The 26,285-nt window shown below is 39.4% G+C and overlaps 1 protein-coding gene across 2 annotated transcripts in view; it reads left to right on the forward strand.

Annotated features, from left to right (window-relative positions):
- Positions 1 to 6,590: 6,590 nt before the first annotated feature.
- LOC138800265 (proprotein convertase subtilisin/kexin type 5-like) overlaps positions 6,591 to 26,285 on the forward strand; it is a 93,893-nt gene continuing 74,198 nt past the window's right edge. Inside the window, exons 1-6 of one of the 2 annotated variants that reach the window (XM_069981948.1) lie at positions 6,591 to 6,993; positions 9,848 to 10,051; positions 17,925 to 17,993; positions 19,532 to 19,574; positions 20,551 to 20,696; positions 21,386 to 21,580. In XM_069981948.1, the coding sequence (XP_069838049.1) occupies positions 6,810 to 6,993; positions 9,848 to 10,051; positions 17,925 to 17,993; positions 19,532 to 19,574; positions 20,551 to 20,696; positions 21,386 to 21,580 (841 nt within the window). In that variant the 5' untranslated portion in view covers positions 6,591 to 6,809. Of the gene's footprint in view, positions 6,994 to 9,547; positions 9,575 to 9,847; positions 10,052 to 17,924; positions 17,994 to 19,531; positions 19,575 to 20,550; positions 20,697 to 21,385; positions 21,581 to 26,285 lie in introns of those variants that run through there. The other variant, XM_069981950.1, reaches the window with a different exon arrangement.

A 26,285-nucleotide genomic window follows, 5' to 3' on the forward strand; every position in this document is an offset into this window, starting at 1 on the left:
GCAGCTTACTAATAGCAGTCTCAGGGGATTTACAGCACAATGCACTTAAAACAGTCATATAGGAAATGTCTAAGAGCCTACATTACTTTCACAAAAGGGACAAAGAAAACCAAGTTCCTCTTTCACTGTATGCAATTAATGTACAAAAACTAATTGCTGATGGATGATTTTTTTGTTTTTAATTTGTGAAGTATGTGCATCTATATTATATATCTAGAGGTAGTATTATACTGTATATCTATAGTTAGCACTACATATAGACATATAACCACAAGTTAAAGGTTCCTTAAGAAACTTTGAACAGTGTTTTTTTTTTTTTTAAACTCTACAAAAAAGTGGCAGAAGTTTTTCTCATTTGAGTGTAAGTAACTAAATGGGGTTTTATCTCTGGTGTGCCATCCCCTGCTTTTTTTCAGTACAAAGCATATGATCATGTAATTCCAGGATTTCTATTGAAGAATTGGGGAAAAACACCTGAAAATACAGTACTATGCATATGAAATGATGTGTTTTCGTGCCTTTTTACACCCCGTGGAAGTCTATACACCATTGTTTCTGTAAAAAAAAAAACGATGCTGAAGAGCCTGCTGCGATTTTAAAAAATTGCAAATGCACTGAAAAACAACAAACTGCCCAAAAAAGGCCATACCAAAAAAAACATCCTGTGGGTATTGGATTAATTTTTTTCTATTGACTCTCAGCTAACATCTGGCTGCTGCTTTCTTGAGCCAAAAAACAAAAAAGGCAGCATTTTTAGGTTGACTTTCTTGAGCCAAAAAACTGAAAATGTCAGCGTTTTTAGGCTATGTTCCCACAATGTCTTTTTTTGACAAAGTAACGGAATGTTGTTTGATAATGACTGCTGTCAATGATGATCATGATCATTATTAACAGCAATCATTGTAAAATAACGGCCATTATTTTCAATACAACTGACTATTTTGCATAAAAAGACCTTGTGTGAAAAAAGCCTATAGTACAAAGGGACGAAGAAACGAGCCAATGATTAATGGATTAATATTATAGGCTCTCCAGACTAGCATTTGTTCCTGATCTGTGCTCAAGGACCTTTTTACATGGGCCGATTATTGTGCAATAAATCGTTTGAATTCAAATGATAATCGCTGGTGTAAACGCAGCAATGATCAAAAGACAAACATTATTTTTTTGTACGTGACTGGCATCTTTTGAGCTGACTTCAAAAACATTGTTAATTGTTGGCAGATCTTTCAGTGTAAACACTCATCGTTCACAATATATTTTATGAACGCAATTACGATTGTAAATACAATCGCATTAATGACTTTTCTTAGCAATCTATCTTTTCATCTAAGTGTCTATTGTTTAAAAAAAATCATTGCTTGGTATTTACATTGAGCTGTTGATGGCAAATAACATAGTACCCTTAGGATATATTCACACGCTGCAGATTTATTACAGAAATGTCTGATAATTTTACTTATTTAAATGAACCTTGCAGAAAACTCTGCACAGGTTGCAGACATAGCTCCATTTAGTTGTTAGGAATGAATTTTTCAGTCACAGAAATTTCTAGACAGAATCTGCACATGGAAACATACCCTAAGGCCAATTGACATCAATCCCAGACCCTAATATGATGGACCTAAATGTTACTATATTTTGTAAATTAGCATTAAAATAATGAAATAAATGCTCTAGGTAATTCATAAGCCTGTGATATATTTCCTGTACTGATTTCCTAGGGATTTCTTCCAATCTGTTGCGAGTTGTGGTAGAAGCTGTGACCTCTATGACTTAACTGAGCCCTACAGGAGGCTTTTGTAATCTGAAATGAGGAACAGTGAAAGACTATTATGCTTCAGCGGTCCCTTTGTGTAACTCCAATTCATGAGATACTGTATAACATTCTTTCTTGATGTGATTACTTCCCTCCCTTGCCTGACTACTCGTAGGGAAGGACATTTAAATGTAAATCGATAGCTTCTTTCACAGAGAGCTAAAATGGGTTAGCACTATTCCATGAAGAAACATAGGTGGATGGATAGATAAAATACAGATGTAGCAGAGGCATGTTATTTGCCGTTTTTCACAGCACTGTACATAACCTCATGAACTAGAACTGTAGGTCCACATGGAGAGAATCTTTTCCTCTACAAGTCTACGGCTGGTCTGCAGCAATGGCAGCATAAAACTCATATCTGGATTTTACCTCTGCTTCACTGAGTGGGGAACTCAGTTGTAAAATATCCACAACAGAAATTGACAGTCTCTAGAGGTTAAAGTGTCTTTGTCGTTTAAATTCTTTTTGCAGAAATCAATAGTACAGGTGATTTTAAGAAACTTTGTAATTGGGTTTATTAGCCGAAAAATGCATTTTTATCATGAAAGCAGTTTGAAGCTCTCATGGTCTTCATGGTTCTCTAATGGAGAGGGAAGGGGTGGGGGAAAATGAGACACCAAAACAGGACAAGAAAGAGTTAATGTACAGCTACATCACCGGGCTATCTCCTCTGAACTAAGCACTGACCTCTCTGACCTCTAAATACCGCTTTCACACAGGTCCCACTGTGTAATCCTTTGTTTTCTGCTCTCTGCTGGCGACTAATCTCCCCCCTCCCCCCTCCTCTCTCCATAGAACAGACAGGGCCCGACTGATGTAAAAGAGTCGAGATTTCCTGATAATGAGCAGTGATTGAGAGAGAGGAGGGAGGGGAGCACCTGGGGAAAGTCTTTTTGAATGCAGATAATGGCATATTTACCTAATAAACCGAATTACAATGTTTCCTAAAATCGCCTGGACTATTGATTTCTGCAAAAAAAGCACGAAAATACGACAGTAAAAACATACAGTAAAATCTTTACTGTATGTCAATTTACATGAAGATAATCGGAAAAAATAAAACTGGTGTAGACAGAATAACTTTACATAGTTAATACGACACTTTAGGTCATTGTTCAGCATATATAAAAATGCTTGTGCTGATATTGCTCTAGGCAGGCTGTATTCATGGCAGCAATAGAGGCCTAGCAGGGGCCTCAGCTTGCCATTTCCATGGATCCATGGATTGGTGATGGGGTGGAGTTGCCGGAGTACTCCTTTAAGCTCTTTGACATATTTAAAGGTTTTGATTATGCCCCCCCTCTCTGTGATACTCCGATACAGAATTCATCATTCTCTAATATTTTACATTTGGAAACATTGAACTGCAGTTTCCATTGTTCAAACCTTATGTAGTAAAACTAAATGATTTTACATATTACTGACACCACCAGCAATATCAACCCTATTGTACACTTTTCTGCCATCAGCAAATATACAAACCTTACCTTCCAAACCTTCTCCTATGTCACATACAAATATATAAAAAAGAACAGGACCCAGAACAGACCCTTGTGGCACACCACTTGTAACCAGTCTCTGCTCAAAAGAGACACAATTAATAACAACCCTCTGATATCTATCATTCAGCCAAGCACAAATCCACTGAACTATTAAGGGATTTAGTCCAATTTTCTCTTAACTTCTCTATTAGCTCTTTAAGTGGAATTGCATCAAAGGCTTTGCCATATATCATAACAAAAATGATGCCTGATATATCACATAATGCTCACACAGGGCTCAAACTCACAACTGCAGCCGGAAACTGTGTGGTATGTATACTAAATATTATGGTAATGAATTTCTTATTTTCATACTGCAGGGTATATACTTCTATTTTTATGCAAAAATCATACAATTTTAGCATTACCCTCTGCATTATGCAGTTCCCTGCTGTAGTTCTTCACATTGACTTTCAGTAACTGTGGATTTTACACATGGTGCCTCAGTGGTGCATGAACAGTACATCTGTCTATGGGCACGGCTACACTGAGATGTTTTGTAGTGCAGCTATTTAAAAGTATAAAAAGCTGTCACTGATTAACAGTTTATATTGGCACTACAAGAAGTTTAAAAAACTGCAATTTTTTTTTTCAGGGCAGTTTTTATTCTATAGGTCAGCTCAATTCTATCAAAACCAAATATTACTTATTGTTTTGTTCTACTACTTTAAAATTTTGTTTTTAAAGGATTCAAATGGACTACAGTTAAAGGAGAAGTCCGGCAAAATTTTTTATTTAAGTATTGTATTGCCCCCCAAAAGTTATACAAATCCCCAATACACACTTATTACGAGAAATGCTTGTAAAGTGCTTTTTTCCCTGCACTTACTACTGCATCAAGGCTTCACTTCCTGGATAACATGGTGATGTCACAAACCGACTCCCAGAGCTGTGTAGGCTGTGGCTGATGGAGAGGATGATGGCAGGGGGACACAGGGCACTGGAGGGACACTGAGCATCTCTCTGCCATCAGCCACTCCAGCAGCCACAGCCCATACAGCTCTGGAAGTCGGGTCGTGACATCACCATTTTATCAAGGAAGTGAAGCCTTGATGCAGTAGTAAGTGCAGGGAAAAAAGCACTTTATAAGCATTTCCGGTAATAAGTGTATATTGGTGATTTGTGTAACTTTTTGGGGGCAAGACAATACTTTAACAACAATTTTTGCCGGACTTCACCTTTAAAATCAGTTTGATTGCCTATGTCTAGGGCTGCACCAAGTCTATACTATTTCTATCTGTTACAGTTAATGTTCAGTTCCATACAAGAAGCGGTAAAATGCTTTAAATATTTGAAAATTGGAAGCTAAGAAATGATCTGCATAAAGTGCCTGTAGAACACAATAAAATGTCATAAAATGATCAAACAAAATACTGACGAATGATACATTTACAGGCACAGTGTTTGTAGCATGTTTGATGCTATGTTTTCAGCTGTGGTTTTGGTTTTACTAATGCTTGTTTTTGTGCTTCAGAAAACACACAGCATTAACATGCAGCTAAAAACACTGTGGGGGACATTTATCATTTGCACCTTTTTTTGCGAATATTTTTAGCACTGTGCACTGGCTTATATGTTTGCAGCCTAGTAAGGTATTTATGAACATTCACATGTTGGTTCATAAATCACCTGCTATAGCTTCCCTGGCGCTGTGCATTTTACTGCAGGTATTCATGAATTGACCCTGGTTAAAAAAGTTCCGCTACCCTGGGACTGGAGTACAGATGCGAACGAAAATGCGAAAATTTCAAAATTCTCACATGATAAATCCCGGCTGAGAATATTCTTACGGATAACCACGCCCACAAATGTCAAGAAGGCAAAAACTGGAGTAAGCTGTCATATTCACACATACACCGAGCTACACTGTTTAGTAAATCTGACGAAGGGCTGTGCACATCACACTTACGCCAAAAAATACTAAGGAGCACAAGGTACACTGCTTGATACATGTCCCCCTGTAAGTATACCCTAAAACAAAACAGCACAATAAAATGCAACAAAAAGGCAAAAATATAACTTAAATTTTTTTTTTTCAAGGCTATGTTCACGCACGCACGCACGCACGCACGCACGCACACACACACACACACACACACACACACTTATCATGCTGCCTGAGACCCTCACTGTCTGGTTTCCCACAGTGACCAATCACCACAGCTCAGAATTTCATGTATTAAACCTGATATGTGATTGGCCGCTGTGGAAAACGGGCAGCTAGATAAATCTGTGCAATAGTATTTCAGTATTTTGATCTGTATTTTTTTTTACCAAAAGAAGCAGTAGGTTGAAAACTCATTATAAATCTTCTCTGGCTACAAATACTGACCATATTAGACATATTTAACTTGTAAAAACATTCCAAAACCATGTTCACCCATAGAATTTCTGCCAGTCTTTTGGTCAGTCTTTTTTCAACCAAAAAAGGAGTGGGTTGAAAACACAGAAACTGGGCAAATTTTTTCATAATAATTTTGCCCTGTCATTTCCACTGATGGAAATACTTTTTGTGAACATAGCTCATAAAAAAAACTGTGAACATATGCCACTACACAAGAACGACTGCAGTAGAAAACAGGTTTCAAGACCCCATAAATGTTGTAATAAATGTACCCTGTAGTGTAAGGTATCGTGCTATACAAAAAATATATAGATACAGAATGTGTAAAGTGCAAGTGCTAAATAGTACAATATGAGAGATAACGCAGAGGTAGTAATATCGCTGTATGGTGTGTAAGAAAGGCAGAGATGAAGGGTCCATGGAGCCCCACACATTCTGTCCCTTTGGGGGACTTCCTTAAGGGAATACATAGGAGGTAGAGAATGAGACTACATAGGAGGCAGACATTTGTATTCATGTGTCAGGGTCTTCGGACCTGTTCTCTACTGCAAACGATCCTGTGTAGTGTTATACGTTTTTAATAATATATTCTTTTTTTCCTTTTTGTGTGTGATCTACTTTTCTATGAGCCATCTACTGAGCCCCCTGACTTACTTTGCAGTGCATTGTCCACCAATTGTTATATAGGAACATATTATGGAGATCCACAACATAAAAACCAATCCTAACAGATAAAGTCATTGGCAAAGATTATTCTGACATTAGTCTGTATGAAAGAAATGTGAGTAATAGCTTGTGTTTGAATAACTCGCCTGGATCAACCACCTTAGGAACACATACTGTAGATACAACAGGTATAGCCCTTACACTGTTACAAGTAGTTCAGTGGGCCAGCAGCTAGAATAGGGGCCTTTTCTTCCTGGCAGTATTGCTTTCCCTGAATAATTCTGGAATTTGATCTGAACCTTGCAGGGAAGAGGTCGCAAACCGGTTTGACTAGTCTGTGACTCCTATTTCATGCTGCATTTCTTTGAAGGAAAATCCCACTCCTGTCCATTGTCAGGGTGCACCTGTTGGGCAGCAGACACTTTGCAGAGGAGTAATGGAGCTGAATGCAGCAATAGTATACAGCTCCATGCTGATTCTTCTGCAAGGCTGTGGTCCATTGTCAGCCATGTTATGTCCAAATGGTCAGTTTGCCCTTAATGCCCAGTGTGTGAACTGCCATTCTAGCTGTGAGGAATGCAATGGACAGGAGCTATATGAATGCACTCAGTGTGGCATAGGTAAGTCAGCTGTGGACTCCTTTGTGCAATGCTAACCTGTGTTATTTTGTTATTGCGTCATAGCCCTGTATTACATTTACAGCATGACAGAATGTTGCAAATTTTATAGATAATTCTATGGATACTAAGTTATGATCACACATAGCATAAACTGCTGATTTCACACAAAGAAATCAATGAGTTTTAATATTCATTATTTTATTCTTTTTTCAATCATTGACACAAGCTGTGGATTTCCTTGTGTTAGATCAGCAGCTTATATACTACATACTTAAAGGTCAGGCTCGTACATTGGGGTACAACAATCGTATAAAATAAATTACAACAAAAGCATCATGTCAAATATACATTATGTCCGATGATTTGGGGGAATTAGAGTTCTGTAAAGTTAACAATGTGATGACAATAGGGGGCATAAATAGTGTATGACTGTACATTTTCCATTATGTGTATTAATAGATATTATTTAATAACTTTATATTATCTATCTATTTGTGTCACAATTGGGATTAGGAGCCTAAGGCTGGAATTCATGCAAGTGAATGCATAGAGTGGTTTAACAAAGGTTCTTTTTGAGTTTTCAGTAAGACTAGATGATCTGGGAGTACTCTGGATGGTAACATCTTAGCCTCAGGCTGCTTAAAAATCTGGTGCTTCATTACCACGGTCTAGTCTAAGGTTAAGGCCAGTTTTAATTTGGCTTATTTTTAAAGCAATGCGATAATTTAGAAAAACTTCTGACATGTCATGCAGACTGTCCTACGTTCCCCTCCAACTTCTATATATACTTGGGCACTTCACTCCCAGGCTGGGCACTCACTCACGGCTTATTGCAGGAGCGGGGGAGGGGGCATTATAATTCTATGGTGCCCATATCTGCAATGAATTGGATTGAATGTTGAGCCAGGGAATGAAGTGTGCTGCTGCATGCTTTATCCAGCCATGTAGAGATTGATGGAGATTTCAGGGGTGTCATTTCTGGTGGGCCCAATGAACCCTAGTACAACAATGTCTGTTTTACCTGTTTCTCCGAACTTGAAAGTGTGTCTGTGCAACTAATGGTCAATATTTGAGATTATTGCAACTCGTACAGGCTTTAGTGACTTATGGTACTTTTACACGGAGCGATAATTCACCCGATCGCACGATTAACGATTTTGAATGAACAATGTTTTTTTTATAACGATCAGCGTTTAGACGGAAACCATAAGATCACTCAGCATTTAAATACCGGTGGCTGACAAAGTTTGGTGCAGCCCTAGGGAGTACAGGAAAACATGGATATGGCCTATTGTAGTAACCATGTTTTCTTGGAAGCCCTGAGGCTGCATCCATCTTCTCTTGTCACCGGGAGTCAAATGGCGAGCATTCAGGTTTGGCCAAACTCAAACATTCGGCAAGTTTAATCATCACTAATAATTGGGTCTCAACAAATAAGAAATTTGTAATACATGGTTGCATAAAAATACTGATAAAAATAAAATTAAAGACAAAGCAACAGGAGAAGATGCCAAAAATGTTCTGTCCTGTGTGTGACACCATCCTAAAAAATTCTTAAAAATATGATGAAAAACAAATTTGTGGTCAGCCCATTCAAGCTTCATTTACATTGTGTTAGGTCTGTATGTCAAAGGTATAAGATATATTGTCTGTAGTTAGTATTGTTAGTATTGACTGACCACAATGCAAAGGTTCTCCATATACTATGTTGTATGGGGTTTCTACAGGGGCCTGCTAGATACAAAAATGCACATTCACATTGCCATCTGCCATTGAATAGGGGCCCAGGTATATATTTGGCCTATGCACAGTAAGCTGTCCTGAAACATATTCACCAAATGGCGTTTTGGAAAACCCTGACATGAATTGTAAAGCAAAAAAACAAACAAACAAACATACAGCAAACAATTCTGAGAACCCAGTCCATGTGACGTATCTGCATGTCAGTGAAGAAAGTCTTATGGAAAAGTATATGTACATAAAGTGTGACAGTATGTTGATGTTTCCACAGTAATATGTTTGTGTGACTTTACACTTTGTTAAGGGCTGAACATAAGCAGATTATACATGAAGCTGTGCTCACTGTGTGTATGCGAGGCATATATGTTGGGGGCACTCCTGGCAATTGTGTTATATGTATCCAGAGGTCCCCTTGATAGAATTCACAAGTATGTCTTTTTGGCCTCCATCAGGCTGGAATGTGTCATACTATTATCTTAAGGAAAACGTATTATCTTTAAGGGATCTGTTTTACTACAGTTTTTACTACTCAGTGGCCAGCCCAAGAAATGTATACCAGTTACACAGCCTTTTGCAAAGGCAAGTCCTTTTGACATACTTTTGTAGGCATCTATCCAGCAGTTATATACATTTGCATTTTATTTTAAAGATTATGGGAAAGACTTATCAAACTGCTGTAAAATATAAATGTCTTAGTTGCCCCTAGCAACCAATCAGATTCCACCTTTCATTCCTCACAGACTCTTTGGAAAATGAAAGGTGGGATCTGATTGGTTGCTAGGGGCAACTGAGCCAGTTTCACTTTACACCATGTTTGGTAAATCTCCCCCTATGTTTAGAAGTGTGTTCATGTATAGTATACTGTTTATCATTCCACTGTGTGCCATACATTAATAATTAACTGCCTGGATGAAGCTATATACTAAGTGTAAATACAATAATTTAGAATTTGGGGCTTGACTTAAACAATAACAATGTCTATCATGGGGTAACCACTTAAAGGGGTACTCCAGAGAAACAAAATTATTTTTCAATCGACTGGTGGTAGAAACTTGAAAATTATTTTTATTTAAAAAAAAACAAAAAACAAAACTCATCTTATTTTATTTTTAAGATCAAGATGGTATTGAGCGCTTCCTTCATCGCAGTCGTTGTAAAGTCCATTGTCCTCGAGGCTTTTATCCAGAGCGTGACACCTACAGCTGTGAGTCATGTCCGCTGAACTGTGACATTTGCACTGATGCTAATAATTGTCAGAAATGCAAAAGCAACTACAAGCTTCAGAATGGCGAGTGCTACTTAATCCAGTGTTTGCCAGGTACTGTACCATACACCGTTTCTACTTATTTAGAGGAATTTTCCTTGGCAGGTTTGGCTGTCTTGACGTGTTGTCGTCTGCACCTGTCTCCCTCTGCTAATTATTTATTTTATTAATGTATACAACTTCAACATAGTTTGTTGTGCTATACTTAGCTTCAGTGTCGGACTGGCCCATCAGAGGACCGGAGGATCCTCCGGTGGGCCCTCAACTTTAGAACCTGCACTAACACTGACTGACATGTCTTTTCTCACTGGTTCTACATTGGTGGGCCCCCAGGATCATTTTCTCTGGTGGGGCCCAGATACCCCAGTGCAACACTGCTCAGCTTTAGATGTTCCTAAGCCATGCCCATTCTGAGGGTATATGCATACCACACAATACTCGTGGCAGACTCTGCTTAAAGTTCCCCTTGTCCCATAGACTTAATTATATTTTCAAACAAAATCCAATTTTTGGGCGGATGGTGGATTTTGTTTGAGAATATCATTGAGTCTATGGGGCAGACGGAACTTCGAGCAGAGTCAGCCACGTAGACTGCGCTTGAAAGTTCTGTGCATGTTCTGTACACATACCCTTAGAGCTGGGTAAAGCTACATGGGGAGATAGGTCCACAGCATATTGTATTTAAGTTGTACAGTCAATGCATGGCCACAATGGCACATGGCAACTTTCTTTGGTGTAGCCCTACCCTTATTCTTTTCGGAAAACTCTGTACCAATCATTGGTAATACAATATATATTATTACATTATAAATATTATTACATTATGAATATCTCTAACAGTGACAATGATGATGGAAACAGAACTTTGCATTGACTTTTTTAAAGGGTTTCAGTTTCTATGATTTATGGTCATTTGGCTGTATGAACTTGTTATGAACTGTCTCTGAATTTACAATCAGCAACTATAACAGAGACCAATGTTCTTGTGATCATTGGGGATCCCAGTGGTCAGATTCACATTGACCACATATCAATGGCATATCCTAAGGATATGTCAACAGTCTTGAAAAATGTGGAACCCCTTTAATAATTGTCTATATACAGTGGTGCCTTGGATTACGAGCATAATTCGTTCGGGGACCAAGCTTGTAATCCAAATCCACTCTTACACCAAAGCAAAGTTTCCCTTAAGAAATCATAGAAATGCAGACCATTGGTTCCACACCCCAAAAATAATAATTTATTATTCTGAACAACTTGTAAAACAAATGAAACAAACATTCTGAAACAGCATAATATGTGATATCATAAGTTACTGTACAGTAATGGAGAGGATGGGAAACACAAGGGCTGGTAGGGACTGTAGGGAGCATGAAGGAATGAGCAGCACATATGTGGGCACATACATGCAGCGCTCTCTGTCTAGGGAGAAAGGGGTTACAGCTATGGATAATCCCCACAGTCCTGTCCCCTGAGACAAGCCCCAGCCTGAAGTGGATCTGCTATGATTTGGAAGGTGAAAAAGACTTCCTGGGTCAGAGTACAGGGCTCTAGACCACGCTTTGCAGATCATGTGCTTCCTCCACTCGCGTTCCCACCCAGTACAGGGAGCTCTTAAACCAAAATGCTCTTAAACCCAGTTACCACTGTATTATGCAATGTATCATACCATGTATAAAATTATTGGTGATTCATATACTATTTACTACACTTGCACTTTGCATGAGGCATTGCATACATTCAGACACTTGCCCTTATCGCTATATACTATTGGTAATAGTTACAATTCAGCCATACCAGTATCCTTTAGTGTTCTGTATCTCCTTGTTAGGATTATAGGGGGTATTCTCTATATGACTTAACACTGATATTCATAAAATGAGAGTGGTTGAGCGTTTTAACTGTTCACCCATAATACTGTCAATAAATAAGCCAAAAATACTTCAGGTTCACTATTTAAACCTAAAGAAATAAATGTTAGTCTACAAAGGTGTGACCTTTTTAAAAGAAACACATCTGTTCCAGCTTGCTGTACTGTTCAGATGAGATAGCACAGGTGGAAGGGATTGTATAATAAAAAAATATTCATCACTCCTGCTGGTTATCTGAGCAATACATGTGGCCAGGATACTGAATACATCAAAAACATGTTGATTCTGCACATTTTATTACATCAAAGGCTGCTACAAACTATGGAGAGCTGCCAGGCTGCATAGCAAATGTATATTTCACATTATTGGAATAGCCATGTTTAAGGAATAATTCTGATAATGAAGACATTGTCATTTCCTTAGTCATTCTGTCAGGACTGTGCGCTGGCGCTCCTCGGTCCCGAGAAGGCGCTGAGATGGTGCAGTTCCAAAACCCTTTCTGAACACAGGTTTATTTTAGGTTTTTTTAGCCCCACCCTTCTTGCTTATGCCTTGGTAGCTTGAGGGTTAACTTGCTGCTGTGCAGGTGAGCAGTGTGGAGGATGAGGGGCCGGTCCAATCAGCAGCTGACGGAGTTCCTGATCCTCCATAAATAGTGTGTAAGTCCAGCAGACAGTGCTGGCTATTAGTGTTCTTTGCTAGGCTAGCTTGCTGTGACCTGTGGTACTCTACCTTTTGCCTGTTTTCCGACCCTTTGCTTGTTTTCTTACTTCCCAGTTTCGCTGCCTGCTTTGACTGTATTGCCTGACCCTTAACCATCAGACTACCTCCATTTTTTGTACCTTTGTTGCCCACCATTACCAACCCGGACTGATCACCATGCTATATTTGTTTGTCTATCTGTTTTCTGTGTCCCTTACTTACACCAGCGCAGGGACTGCCTTCGTGGTTGTCCGCAGCGGCCTAGGGCTGACCGAGGCAAGTAGGCCGGGACAGAGAGTATGAAGAGCCAGGGCTCACTGTCTGTCTATATCTGTTTGACTGCCCTTACCATACCTGGTGCTGACACATTCTTAAGTTAGAACTGCTGTAAAAATTAATCTGTTTAAATTTAGTGACAGTGGGAATGGAATGATGGAATTTGATGGAATGTTATAGATACAGTAGGTGTATTCAGAGTTATTATAGTTCTAAAACAGCCCTTTAACCAATTGAGACATGGTCTGCACAAGACCTCTGTGACATGTCACACCAAGATGTTATGTCCTTTATTCAGTACATTTTATTATCAATGAAGTGTTTCTAAAGAGTTAACTTTCATTTTGTGCTGTCGTAGGTACTGTACAGCGTAGAGCAATTGACTCTCCCCTGGTCGCCGATAGAAAGATCTCCCGGGCATGGAGGCCGAATCCTCCATGATCTCATACTTGCCCCCTATGTTTAGGGGACAAGTATTTTTCAACCGGAAAACCCCTTTAACCGAAACACACTTGTAATGTCACTGTAGCATACCACTGTATGTCACTATGCATGTATGTAATGTCACTGTAGCATATAACACTGAATCTGACTTGTGATGAAAAAACATTTAATTGGTTACTTGATTTCCAGTCGCTAATTTGGAGCGATAGACATGGACCACCTGTACCACGGCTTTTCACGAAATCTCTCATCACTTTACCAACCCACTGGCAATTGTAAAATATGGATAGGAAGAAGCATATCCCCATTATATGTGATCTAGGCTGTTGGGCTACATCAGTAAGAATTTGTTAACCATGTAAACTGATTAGTTGAAAGTATATTAAAAATCACAAGTGCTTTAATGTATGTGCCTACAGAGTATCCTGACTGTTATGCATTAAGATCATTCAGAAAAAGATCACATTATTAGTAATATTATGCAGTATACCATGGGCTGGAAGGCTGTAGAGTGGTTTGCCGTTATATAACTATTATTATTAGAATAATTTATGAGAATCATTTAATAATTCTTTTAATAACCTACATTTATATTTGCAAGCCTCTTCCAAGAGTAATACTAAGGAATCTATCAAAAGCAGTATTAAGATATATACTCTATCTACAGCTATCCAAATACATCTTACAGTCAGACATGCAGTTTCATTAGTTATATATGTTATTCCTGCCTTTATTCCACATAATGAAATCTGTGACATGTGCTCTTGGATAAACCTCTTACTTTCGCTGTATAAATCAGCTGCACCTGTGGCTGTCTCCATGGTAGTCTTAGATCCAGATTTCTACTATAATGTATACCCATTATTGGCATAAATTATGGTAAATGTGATGGGTTGTATTGCTAACACCCCCCTCTGCCACTAGGCATATGGCGTAAAGGAGCAAAAATGTCACAACTTTTATTGCCAATGAGCCTTGCACAAAATTTGACTTATTTACACAAAAAAAGGCATATTAACACTGATGAATTCCCCCACTATAATGATCATGGACATATACTGATTAAACTCACAAACGTGGGTGACAGATTACTTTTGTTTCTGTAAGTCTTCATAAAATCATCAGAAAATTGTTTAAATAAGAATTTTTGGTGACATTTGTTTACAATTCTCTATTTTACCATCTACCTTATAAAATATTCCCACCACTAGGTCTAAAACTAAGCTGAAACTTCCTAAACTGTCTGTGGTGATAAGAGGAGGCTGCTGTAAAGTGATCTTTGCAGTATTAAGGCCCTATTACACTGAACGATTATTGGCCTTACTTGTCTGATTACCGACCGTCCAGGCTGATAATCGATCAGTATAAAAACATATGCTGATAGGCAATGATCAGCAGACATGCATGATGTCGGCTGATCGTGATATTTCAATATGTTGAAAGAATAGAGTCAGTCTGTAGTGCATAACAGGAACGGCAGCAGCAGACTGCCATTGATTTCAATGGGCCGCCCAAAAGATCTAAGGATCGTTCAGACAGCCCCTCCCACTGCTTTCCGCTTGCTGTCTGTGCATGTAGTAGCACAGTGCATCAGCTGAGGAACGTTGGGAGAGCTAGCGTTGAGCTGACACGTCGGCAATCACTTCCCCGAAGCATCAGGCTGTGTAATACAGCCTTTACTGCAGCAGGTGATACAGCAGATAGATAGCACCAGTTTAAAACAATAGCAGCTCCCTGTGGAATCACCTCTTTAAAGATCACAGAGTATGTTCAATAATGTTTCACATTCATCTCAAGAGGAAAGCATGTCACTAAATGCTGTTAAACAGCTCAGGCAAGATGGCAGGCCCCATAACAATTTACAAAAGTAAAAAAATGACTTAAAATAGTAACAAAGTAGAAATAAAGAACATCCTTTAGTATTTGACTCTACTCAGTAAAAGAAAATCTAGGCAATACATTCCCCTTAGGTAACAGTGTACATATTTGACTGCCAGTACATTGAACTCCTCCTCAAAGCCATGGTGCTATGAAAAACAAGGCCCTAGGGCATGTTTAAATGATTGTGGAGGTCCCATTAGTAGATCCCTCAGGGATCATATTTTTATAATGCTTGAAGAAGCACTATATTGTAATCCCTTTTCTTTCTTCTTCTTCCAGTTTTACACGATTCTCTACATTTAATACAGCCCAAACCACTTTGTGTTCAGACTGCTTTACAAAACCCTTGGTGGTGACAGGAGTGCTAAGTATTTTTAGATTTGATTGGATTTGTCTTTAAGAAATTTTTATGTAAAGACCAGAAATTCCCCATAGAAATGAATGGCAGAATGTTCAAAAATTCAAATACCACACAGCACAGCACCAACCAGTCAGTCAGTCACAGCAAACATGCATAGAGCTGAAATGTAGCAGCCAATAGAAACTCACAGGTGCTTCACACAAAGGCTGACAACATTCACTTAGTCAGATGTCCCCAATTGGATGGCAGGTCCTTACGATTTTGCTTCACTAATATAAACACAGACTTTAAGAAGATTGTCATGGTAACCGAGCAATTTTCTTTACCAGTAGAGGACTGCTGTGAATGTCACTATTAACCCCTTAAGGTCAAAGCCTATTTTCGTTTTTGCGCTTTTGCTTATTCCATTTTAAGTTTAAAAGTCCATAGCGCTTGCATTTTTTCACCTAGAGACGTATATGAGCGCTTATTTTTTGCGAAACCAATTGTACTTTGCAATGACAGGCATTATTTTTCCATAACATATGCTGCGAAACCGGAAAAAAATCATTTGCGCTGTCAAATTGAAAAAAAAAGAATTTGTTTTGATTTCGGGGAGTTTTGCATTTACGCCGTCCGTCCTATGGTAAAACTGACTTGTTATGCATGTTCCTCAAGTCGTTACGATTACTATGATATATAACATGTATAACTTATATTGTATCGGATGGCCTGTAAAAAATTCAAACCATTGTTAACAAATATACGTTCCTTAAAATCGCTCCATTCCCAGGCTTATAGCGCTTTTATCCTTTGGTCTATGGGGCTGTGTGAGGTGTCAGTTTTTGCGCCATGATGTGTTCTTTCTATCGGTACCTTGATTGCGCATATACGACTTTTTGATCATTTTTTATTACATTTTTTCTGGATTTAATGCGACCAAAAATGCTCAATTTTGCACTTTGGAATTTTTTTGCGCTGACGCCGTTTACCGTGCGAGATCAGGAATGTGATTAATTAATAGTTTGGGCGATTACGCGCGCGGCGATACTAAATATGTTTATTTATTTATTTATTTATTAATTTATATTTATAAAATGGGAAAAGGGGGGTGATTTGGACTTTTATTAGGGGAGGGGATTTTTTATTAATAAAAACACTTTTTTACTTTTTTTTTTACTGTAACTAGAAGCCCCCCTGGGGGACTTGTATATAGACAGCACTGATCTCTCATAAAGATCAATGCTGTGTATATACACAGCAAAGATCGATTAGATCGGTCATAGATTACTATGGCCTGCTGCAGGCCATAGCAATCTATTGCCGAGTCGGGATCAGCGTCATTCCGACGCTGAGGCCCGGCACGGGCAGAAGAACGGATCACCCCCCCGCGATCACATCGCGGGGGGGAGATCCGTCTCACTAGACACCAGGGATGTGTTTACGTAAGCCTCTAAGTGCAGCTGTCAGGTTTGACAGCTGCACTTAGAGGCTTAATTAGCCGGCGCGGCAACGGGACCCGCGCCGGCTAATAGAGGCACTGCCCGGCTGCACGTGTCAGCCGGGATCAGCGCCGTTCAGAGCGGGGTCCCGCTCTGAACACCCCGAGCGGCACCATGACGTATCAGATACGTCATGGTTCGCTAAGGGGTTAAGGGGATGGTAGCAAAGTCACTCTTAAAGGGCTAATACCGATTTTGCTCTTAAAGGGCCAGCATAAGAGTCGCTCTTAAAGGGTCGGTACCAACTTCACTCAATGGGCGGTACTGCATTAGCACTTAAAGGGAAGGTATCAAATTTGCACCTAAACGGACTGTACCTTATTGTTAAAGGGCTGGTACTAAATTCACTCTTAAAGGGGCACAACTGATTTTGCTCATAAAGGGCTGGCAACAAAGTAGCTCTTAAAGGGCTGGTGCAGAATCCGCTCTTAAAGGGCCAGTACTGAATTTGCTCTGGGCTAGTTTCCGATTTCACCCTTAAGGGGCTGTCAGCAAAGTCACTCTTAAAGGGGCAGTAACAAAGTTGCCCTTTAAAGGGCCAGCACCAAAGATGTTCTTAAAGGGTCAGTACCAAACACATTCTTAACAGACCCATGACGAAAATAAATGACATGGGTTGTTAACAGGTTAAAGTTTCTCCTAAAGGGGCGCTCTTTTCAAGCATTGTGTATTTTGTCCTGGGAATGCACATCCAGTTATCACAATAATGTTACTTTAATAGTAAAGGTGTGACAACTACTTACTGTACGCAGAAGTACAAGACCACCATTCACATTTTTACATTTTGAACAGTGACCAACCCCTTAAAGAAAATGTCAGTTAATGTCTTTTTGATGAGAACAATAATATGTCTTCCTAAACATATCAATAGGCATCTATACATTATTTAATGTTTTTATTACACAATGTAGGACAAATGGAAGACCCTGAGACTGGAGAATGTGTGGACTGTGAGACTGGATGTAAAACCTGCTCAGTAGGTAAGACAAAAAAAAGCCCAAGAGATGATTGAAAGTGTCTAAAAAAACACTGTCTCTGTTGCCCTGTGAGGGGATTGACTGTTATGGGCAACCAAGTTATACTGTACTTTCTTCTAGACAGTTTCATACATGTGTCCTGTAATGTTAAAATGTAATTTCAGTAAAAAATTATTCCTATTTGGAATTAGAGGCCAGATGGACTGACAGGTTCCCTTTAAAAGCCCTTCATATTAAAATCAACTTGAATGCTTAATGCCCTGTGCACTCAGAGCAAAAGCGGCAGAATTGTCTGCCGTGGAATGCCACCGGCCTCCGTGTCATAATGACAGTCTAGGGGAGGCTCACGGCGCATCTCTCGGCGCTGAAGAATGAACATGTTCATTCTTTAGTGCGGAGAGAGGGGCCATGCGAGCCTCCCATAGAGTGTTATTATGTCGCGGACAGTAGTGAATTATAATAGGGGCGTTTCGGGCGGCAGCCCTGGGCCCTGAGCTCCTGGGGGGCCCATGACCACCCAAAAAGACTTATACTTTCAGTGGTGTACTGTCTCCTGGCTACACTTTCGCCATGATTTGCAAAAAAATCACAGTTTTTTTTATGGCAATTTTGCACAAATCAGGACATCATGACATTATCTATACTGTACTATAAACGCAAGGCTAGTGCTGCCATAGTTACAGTGGGATTGGGGGCCCAGGCTTGGTGAACAGCCCGGGGCCTATGGTAAAGTTAATCCGCCCCTGGTCGCGGAATGCCGCCGCTTTTGCTCTGTGTGCACGGGGAGTGAGTAAATGAAGCAGACAAATGGCAACATTACAAGGGAATTGATCGTTCTTTGTGCCAGTGCAAACTGGCAAAACTGTGCAACAATTATTTGGGAAGTTCTTTTATGCTCTTTCATAAATATTTTTGTGCAATTTTTCCACTCTGCCCTGGTGCAGGAAATGATGAATTCCACCCCTTCTCAGTTTCTCAGAGGAGACTGCATGACTTAGGCCTTCATAGTAGAATTGAAGCAAGACAATAACTTTTGAGGGAGACAAAGTCTTGCTTGGGCCAAATAACACAAGCAGTGGACATTAGACCAGTGTAAATCTATCATTTGGTGAAGCAAACTTTGAGAATTGTTCCTCCTATTGCCCTACAGATGGCATGAGACTAGTTACAATAGGGACTCAAGAAACAGACAAGTGTTCAGCCTAAACCTATACTCCTTCATAACTTTGGAAAAGCATCCATGGTGGCTTCTTCATTAAGTAGAGGAAGCCACCATGGATGTTGAGAGTCGGGTTGAGAGAATACCAATATAATATCAATGCCAAATTGAGTCAAGTTAATATCAATGCAAAGGGCTGTTACTTTGAAGATTCTAAAATTTATGATAGTTTTGCGTTGTGTTCACTATTTTAGTTATTGTATAGTTTAATTTGTTTTACTACTTGGTAACAATCATTTTACTATTACTCTTGATCATAATATCTTGCGTAGTAGATGAGAAGTTACCTAAATTTAATAAGCTTATATTTTTCCTCTTATAGATGATCCAGAAATCTGTCTTAGTTGTCTGCAAGGTTACTTCCTGTAAGTCGTTTAGATTTTTACATTATAGTTGATAATCTTCTTGTATGTTATTAATGCACAGCAGAAATACAATGAACGTTATCAATAGAAAAATGTTTCTTGCATGTGCAGAATTTGGTAAAATATATTGTATTGATGGAATATATATATACCTATATATTTCTATTCTATTCTAGCCTTTATATTTCCAGTTTTAGTCACAGAACGGCCGGTGTTAGTAAATATCATCCTTGCCGATACTGCAGTACCGGCCGGATAATCTTCATTTGTGCTGAATTGGGATGCGGGCGCATCCCAATTCACCATTGAACACAATGGAGAGTGCTGCCACAGCCGCACTCTCTATTGTGTGCACTGTCAGGGTTGTGTGTGACATGTCAGTTTTTTGTGCGGCCGCTAGCGATCCCAGACGGAGTGTATACTATGTGTATACACTCCGGACGTGATTCCATAGATGGCAGCACAACATACGTTTCCTATTAATCACAGCCATTGTTACAAATTATCAACAACGGCCATGATTAATAAGAAACTTATGTTGTGTGAACATAGCCTTACACTGATAACATAATACAAAAGCAATTTAGAGGACCTATCAGATATAGCTGTGATTCATGCATGTTTGAAAGGTTTATATCTTGTACTGGAAAATGAATAAGGATATTACTAGCCATGTGGGTGAAGAGTGTTGACAATTCTGAACAAAGTTTTGTTTTTATTTATTAAATTGGTGATCCTGGAAAACAGGAACGTAGGTTTCATTACTAGTGTGAATGTGCTTATGCAGAATTTCTTAACATACAGACGTTGTGACTGAAAAAACAAAAATGCATGGGACTGACATCTTGTCACTCAGCTGTATATAAGCTGTCAGTGCTTTTGTTAGTACAGGGAGGGAACACTGACTGCTCACATTATCAAAACATATCAGACATTTTAAGATGAATTCATGTTTTATTTCTGTAACTGATTTTAGGTACTATCTACAATGCCGAAAACTTTGCCCCCTGAAAACGTATGAGGACAATGACAGGAGGAAGTGCCTTGCTTGTCCATCAGGGTGCATTGAATGCCACAATGAAACACATTGCTCTTCCTGTCAGAGTGGATATTATTTGCATGGTAAAGAGAAAGCTGTAAAGCTTATCTGCTACTATTCTTACATAACTGTTTCTTGTTCTTATTTGTTCACTGGTGAATGGTTCAACACATTGAGATAAGAGAACAATACACACCCTGCTTACAATTCTCACTTATGGACAGAAGATATTTCCTTATAAACCTTAATAGCATTTCACAGAAAATTCTGTTTAGTTTGTTTTTGCTATTAGGCACTTTTATATTTTTGGTACTTTGTAAAATAGAAATTTGCCAAATGTACTCAGTCAATTGCATGTCTAATCATTATAAAGTACTTTGGTATAAACATCCAAACTAGCCATGTAACACTGCATATCAAGTGACAAGTCTTGTGTTGTGTCATTAGTTGTGAACACAAGTACAACAATTGCTGTTGCTGGTTTACAAAATACAGTATTTCAATGTTATTTTTGGTCAATGACATCATAGCTGTAAGGAAACCAGTAATGTCTACCAGTGGTGATATGGATAGCTCAGGACTTTATTTTAGAGAATTGGATTTTAAGGCTAAAGATGATTTGTTTTCAGTAGAAAAAGTACATTTGGGGTGAACAGGAAGGGCAAAAACACAGATTGGAAAGGTATACAATGTAACGATTCAAAATGTCTGTCTATGCTTTGTGAAATTAGTTGCTACAATGATTGTGTATAGTAATAAAGCTTCATTACAGATGCTAAATGTGTGCTGAAATGCCCTGGTAGCATGTTCCAAAATACCAAGAAATTGCAGTGTGAAGCCTGCCACAAATCCTGCCTGTCCTGTCATGGGCCATCCCCTCGGGACTGTGACTTGTGCCCAGATGAGAAGCAACCATCCTTTGGAATGTGTCATCTAGTGATTTGCTTGGATGAAGAATATTTTAATGGTATGTAACAAAAATAATAGTCCGTCCCTTAATAAATTTAACCCTTTACCAACCTAGGAATTTGTCATTTTTTTCTTCCTTTCCCTAAAGCCATAACGCTTTTATTTTTTCCATCTATTGAGCCACATAAGAGCTTGTTTTTGCAGAACCAATGATATACAGGTGAAGTGCCATGAAGATAAGAAATGACCGATTAGCATAGATAGAATGCTAAGCGGTCATTTACTACATGGATTATTGGTGTGTAATTTGGTAAACCTGGGTGGAATAAACCTGGGGTATATGTGGAACCCCATCAGATACCTGCACTCTGCTAATGGAATTTTAACGCAATCGCATGGGGCATCCCCTTGCTGTCTTTCTCACTTCTGAATTGTCTTGGTGCCTGCATTGTGTGATAAGGTTTTCCATAAAGCTCTGTAACATCCAAAAAAAAACAAAACGATACTGATTATTAGAGTGATCCATTGTGACAGATTGGGAGGTCTTAAAGCATTAAATGAAACTGATCTATAACTCAGGAGCCTGTATTTCGGACACTTTGTTGTGTCTATCACCTCTTGGCTAATCAGATAGACATGCTCAGTTATTGTTACAGGTACAACAATACCGCATAGTGTGCTGAGGTAAGATAGCCAAGTGTAATATGATTAATCCCAGGCCATGGTCCTGATGCTGGGAATTTGGGAAATGCTGAACTAGTCAATGTTCCAAGCTTTTAGCAATTCTCAGGAGTGCTAGATAAGCGATATTCACAGTTCTACACTAAATTGCATCCTGCAACCTTTTTTCCCTCATTCAGAAGGCAAACATATTAACAGTTGTACTGTAAAATTAAATCATGATAAATGCCCTGCTTTACAACTGGTCAGCGAACCTCTCTGTGGCTTTTAATATCTTTTTACACTATGGTATACATTAATCATTGCAAGTTTAAGTTTAAATGAATCTATAATATATTCTTGACACTCCAGATGCTGTGGGAATCTTCTATAACAGAGTTAGGTCTTAAGCACATAGACATATTATAGATCTATATAGCCTCTGAGTGGCACAGATCCATACCATGGCAATTATAGTAGTCTAAGCAGACAACTGAAAAGTAACAAATCCTACAGAAAAAGAATTGTGGCATACTCCACTGACTACCACTCACTATCATATTCTGGAGGCACCAAATGGCAGCTCTGTATTATATATGCATGAGGCCTCTGTTATATAAATACAAAAGTCTAAGAACATACTGGGGATCTAAATCATTTATTATTATTATGAATATTTTTTTTTTATGTAAAGGACACCATATATCAATTAGCTAGTTTTCCATGTATATGGACATGCCTAAATCTAGTGGTTTAGATTGATACCCTAAGATAGATCAATACCTGTCAAGTGTGGTATAAACTTGGAGGATTACCTGAGCAACTTCTTATGCAGAAAAGTTACAGTTGTCATTGTTCTAATTATTGTATAAAAATATGCATTTAAGGTTCCGTTCACTCTCCATTTTAGACTTCCCTTAGTCAAAGTGACCTCTGTTTAGGGTTTGCTGCATGAGCAGTTTGCAATAAAAAGACAATATGCTGTGCAGCAGGCCCGGACTGGTAATCTGGCAAACCGGGCAAATGCCCGCTGGGCTGGCCGGATTACCAGTCCGGGGGCCGCCCAGACTGCAAAGAAAAAAAAAAAAAAGACATTATAAATAAACAGCCCCGCCGCGGCCCTCTGCCGCTGTGCTGCTTAATTGCTTAATCAGTAGCAGAGGGCCGCTGCCGGGCTGAAGACTGCGTGGTGGGCCGGGAGGGGGGAAAAAAACAAACAACAACATCTCACCTGTCACCCGTTCCTGCCGCTCCTCCCCCGGCAGCGCGCGTCTTCTCGCTCATCTTCCGGCGCAGGCAGCATAGTACAGGAGACTCTGCCTGGGCCGGACGTCGCAGCCTCTATCAGACGTCAGCGTGTGACGTCAGCGTGTGCGTCTTAAAGACACACGCACACGCTGACGTCTGATAGGGGCTGCGACGTCCGGCCCAGGCAGAGTCTCCTGTACTATGCTACCTGCGCCGGAAGATGAGCGAGAAGACGCGCGCTGCCGGGGGAGGAGCAGCAGGAACGGGTGACAGGTAAGATGATGTTTTTTTTTTTTTCGCGGGTATGGCATTATGGATGGGTCACTGCTGGTGGGGCACTGTGGGTGGTGGCAAAATACGGGGCACAGAGGAGGCATAGCATAACAAGGGCACACAGAGGACATAGAAAAGTATTTGGGGCAAAGAGGGGGCATGGAAAAAGCTATATATGGGCACAGAGGGGATATTTAAAAACCATATGGGGCATATAAAACTAAGGGGGCACACAGAAGTACTTTATACATTGTAGGGGGCAAGAGGGGGCATAGAACACTATGGGGCACAAAGGGGGCATTTAAAAACTATATGGGGCATAGAGGGGGCATACGAACATGGGGGCACAGTGGGGATATATATACACTATATGGGAGCACAGTGGGGATATATATATACTATATGGGGGCACAGTGGGGATATATATATATACTATATGGGGGCACAGTGAGGATATATATATACACTATATGGGGGCACAGTGGGGATATATATACACTATATGGGAGCACAGTGGGGATATATATATACTATATGGGGGCACAGTGGGGATATATACACTATATGGGGGCACAGTGGGGATATATATACACTATATGGGGGCACAGTGGGGATATATATATATACTATATGGGGGCACAGTGAGGATATATATATACACTATATGGGGGCACAGTGGGGATATATATATACTATATGGGGGCACAGTGGGGATATATATATATACTATATGGGGGCACAGTGAGGATATATATATACACTATATGGGGGCACAGTGGGGATATATATATACTATATGGGGGCACAGTGGGGATATATATACTATATGGGGGCACAGTGGGGATATATATACACTATATGGGGGCACAGTGGGGATATATATATATACTATATGGGGGCACAGTGGGGATATATATATACACTATATGGGGGCACAGTGGGGATATATATATACTATATGGGGGCACAGTGGGGATATATATATACTATATGGGGGCACAGTGGGGATATATATACACTATATGGGGGCACAGTGGGGATTTATATATATATATACTATATGGGGGCACAGTGGGGATATATATATACTATATGGGGGCACAGTCAGGATATATATATACTATATGGGGGCACAGTGGGGATATATATACTATATGGGGGCACAGTGGGGATATATATACACTATATGGGGGCACAGTGGGGATATATATATATACTATATGGGGGCACAGTGGGGATATATATATACACTATATGGGGGCACAGTGGGGATATATATACACTATATGGGGGCACAGTGGGGATATATATATATATATACTATATGGGGGCACAGTGGGGATATATATATACTATATGGGGGCACAGTCAGGATATATATATACTATATGGGGGCACAGTGGGGATATATATACACTATATGGGGGCACAGTGGGGATATATATATACTATATGGGGGCACAGTGGGGATATATATATACTATATGGGGGCACAGTGGGGATATATATACACTATATGAGGGCACAGTGGGGATATATATATACTATATGGGGGCACAGTGGGGATATATATATACACTATATGGGGGCACAGTGGGGATATATATATACTATATGGGGGCACAGTGGGGATATATATATATATATATATATATATATATATATACTATATGGGGGCACAGTGGGGATATATATATATATATACTATATGGGGGCACAGTGGGGATATATATATATATATACTATATGGGGGCACAGTGGGGATATATATATATATATACTATATGGGGGCACAGTGGGGATATATATATACATACCATATGGGGGCACAGTGGGGATATATATATATACTATATGGGGGCACAGTGAGGATATATATATACTATATGGGGGCACAGTGGGGATATATATACTATATGGGGGCACAGTGGGGATATATATACACTATATGGGGGCACAGTGGGGATATATATATATATACTATATGGGGGCACAGTGGGGATATATATATACACTATATGGGGGCACAGTGGGGATATATATATACACTATATGGGGGCACAGTGGGGATATATATATATATATACTATATGGGGGCACAGTGGGGATATATATATACACTATATGGGGGCACAGTGGGGATATATATATATATATATATATATACTATATGGGGGCACAGTGGGGATATATATATACTATATGGGGGCACAGTGGGGATATATATATATATACTATATGGGGGCACAGTGGGGATATATATATATACTATATGGGGGCACAGTGGGGATATATATATATACTATATGGGGGCACAGTGGGGATATATATACACTATATGGGGGCACAGTGGGGATATATATACACTATATGGGGGCACAGTGGGGATATATATACTATATGGGGGCACAGTGGGGATATATATACTATATGGGGGCACAGTGGGGATATATATATACTATATGGGGGCACAGTGGGGATATATATATATATATATATATATATTTACACACACTATATATGGGCACAGTGGGGATATATATATATATATATATATATATATATATATATTTGGGAGTCTG

This window comes from Dendropsophus ebraccatus, chromosome 1, assembly GCF_027789765.1.
Source record: "Dendropsophus ebraccatus isolate aDenEbr1 chromosome 1, aDenEbr1.pat, whole genome shotgun sequence".
In the NCBI taxonomy this organism is placed as follows: domain Eukaryota; kingdom Metazoa; phylum Chordata; class Amphibia; order Anura; family Hylidae; genus Dendropsophus; species Dendropsophus ebraccatus.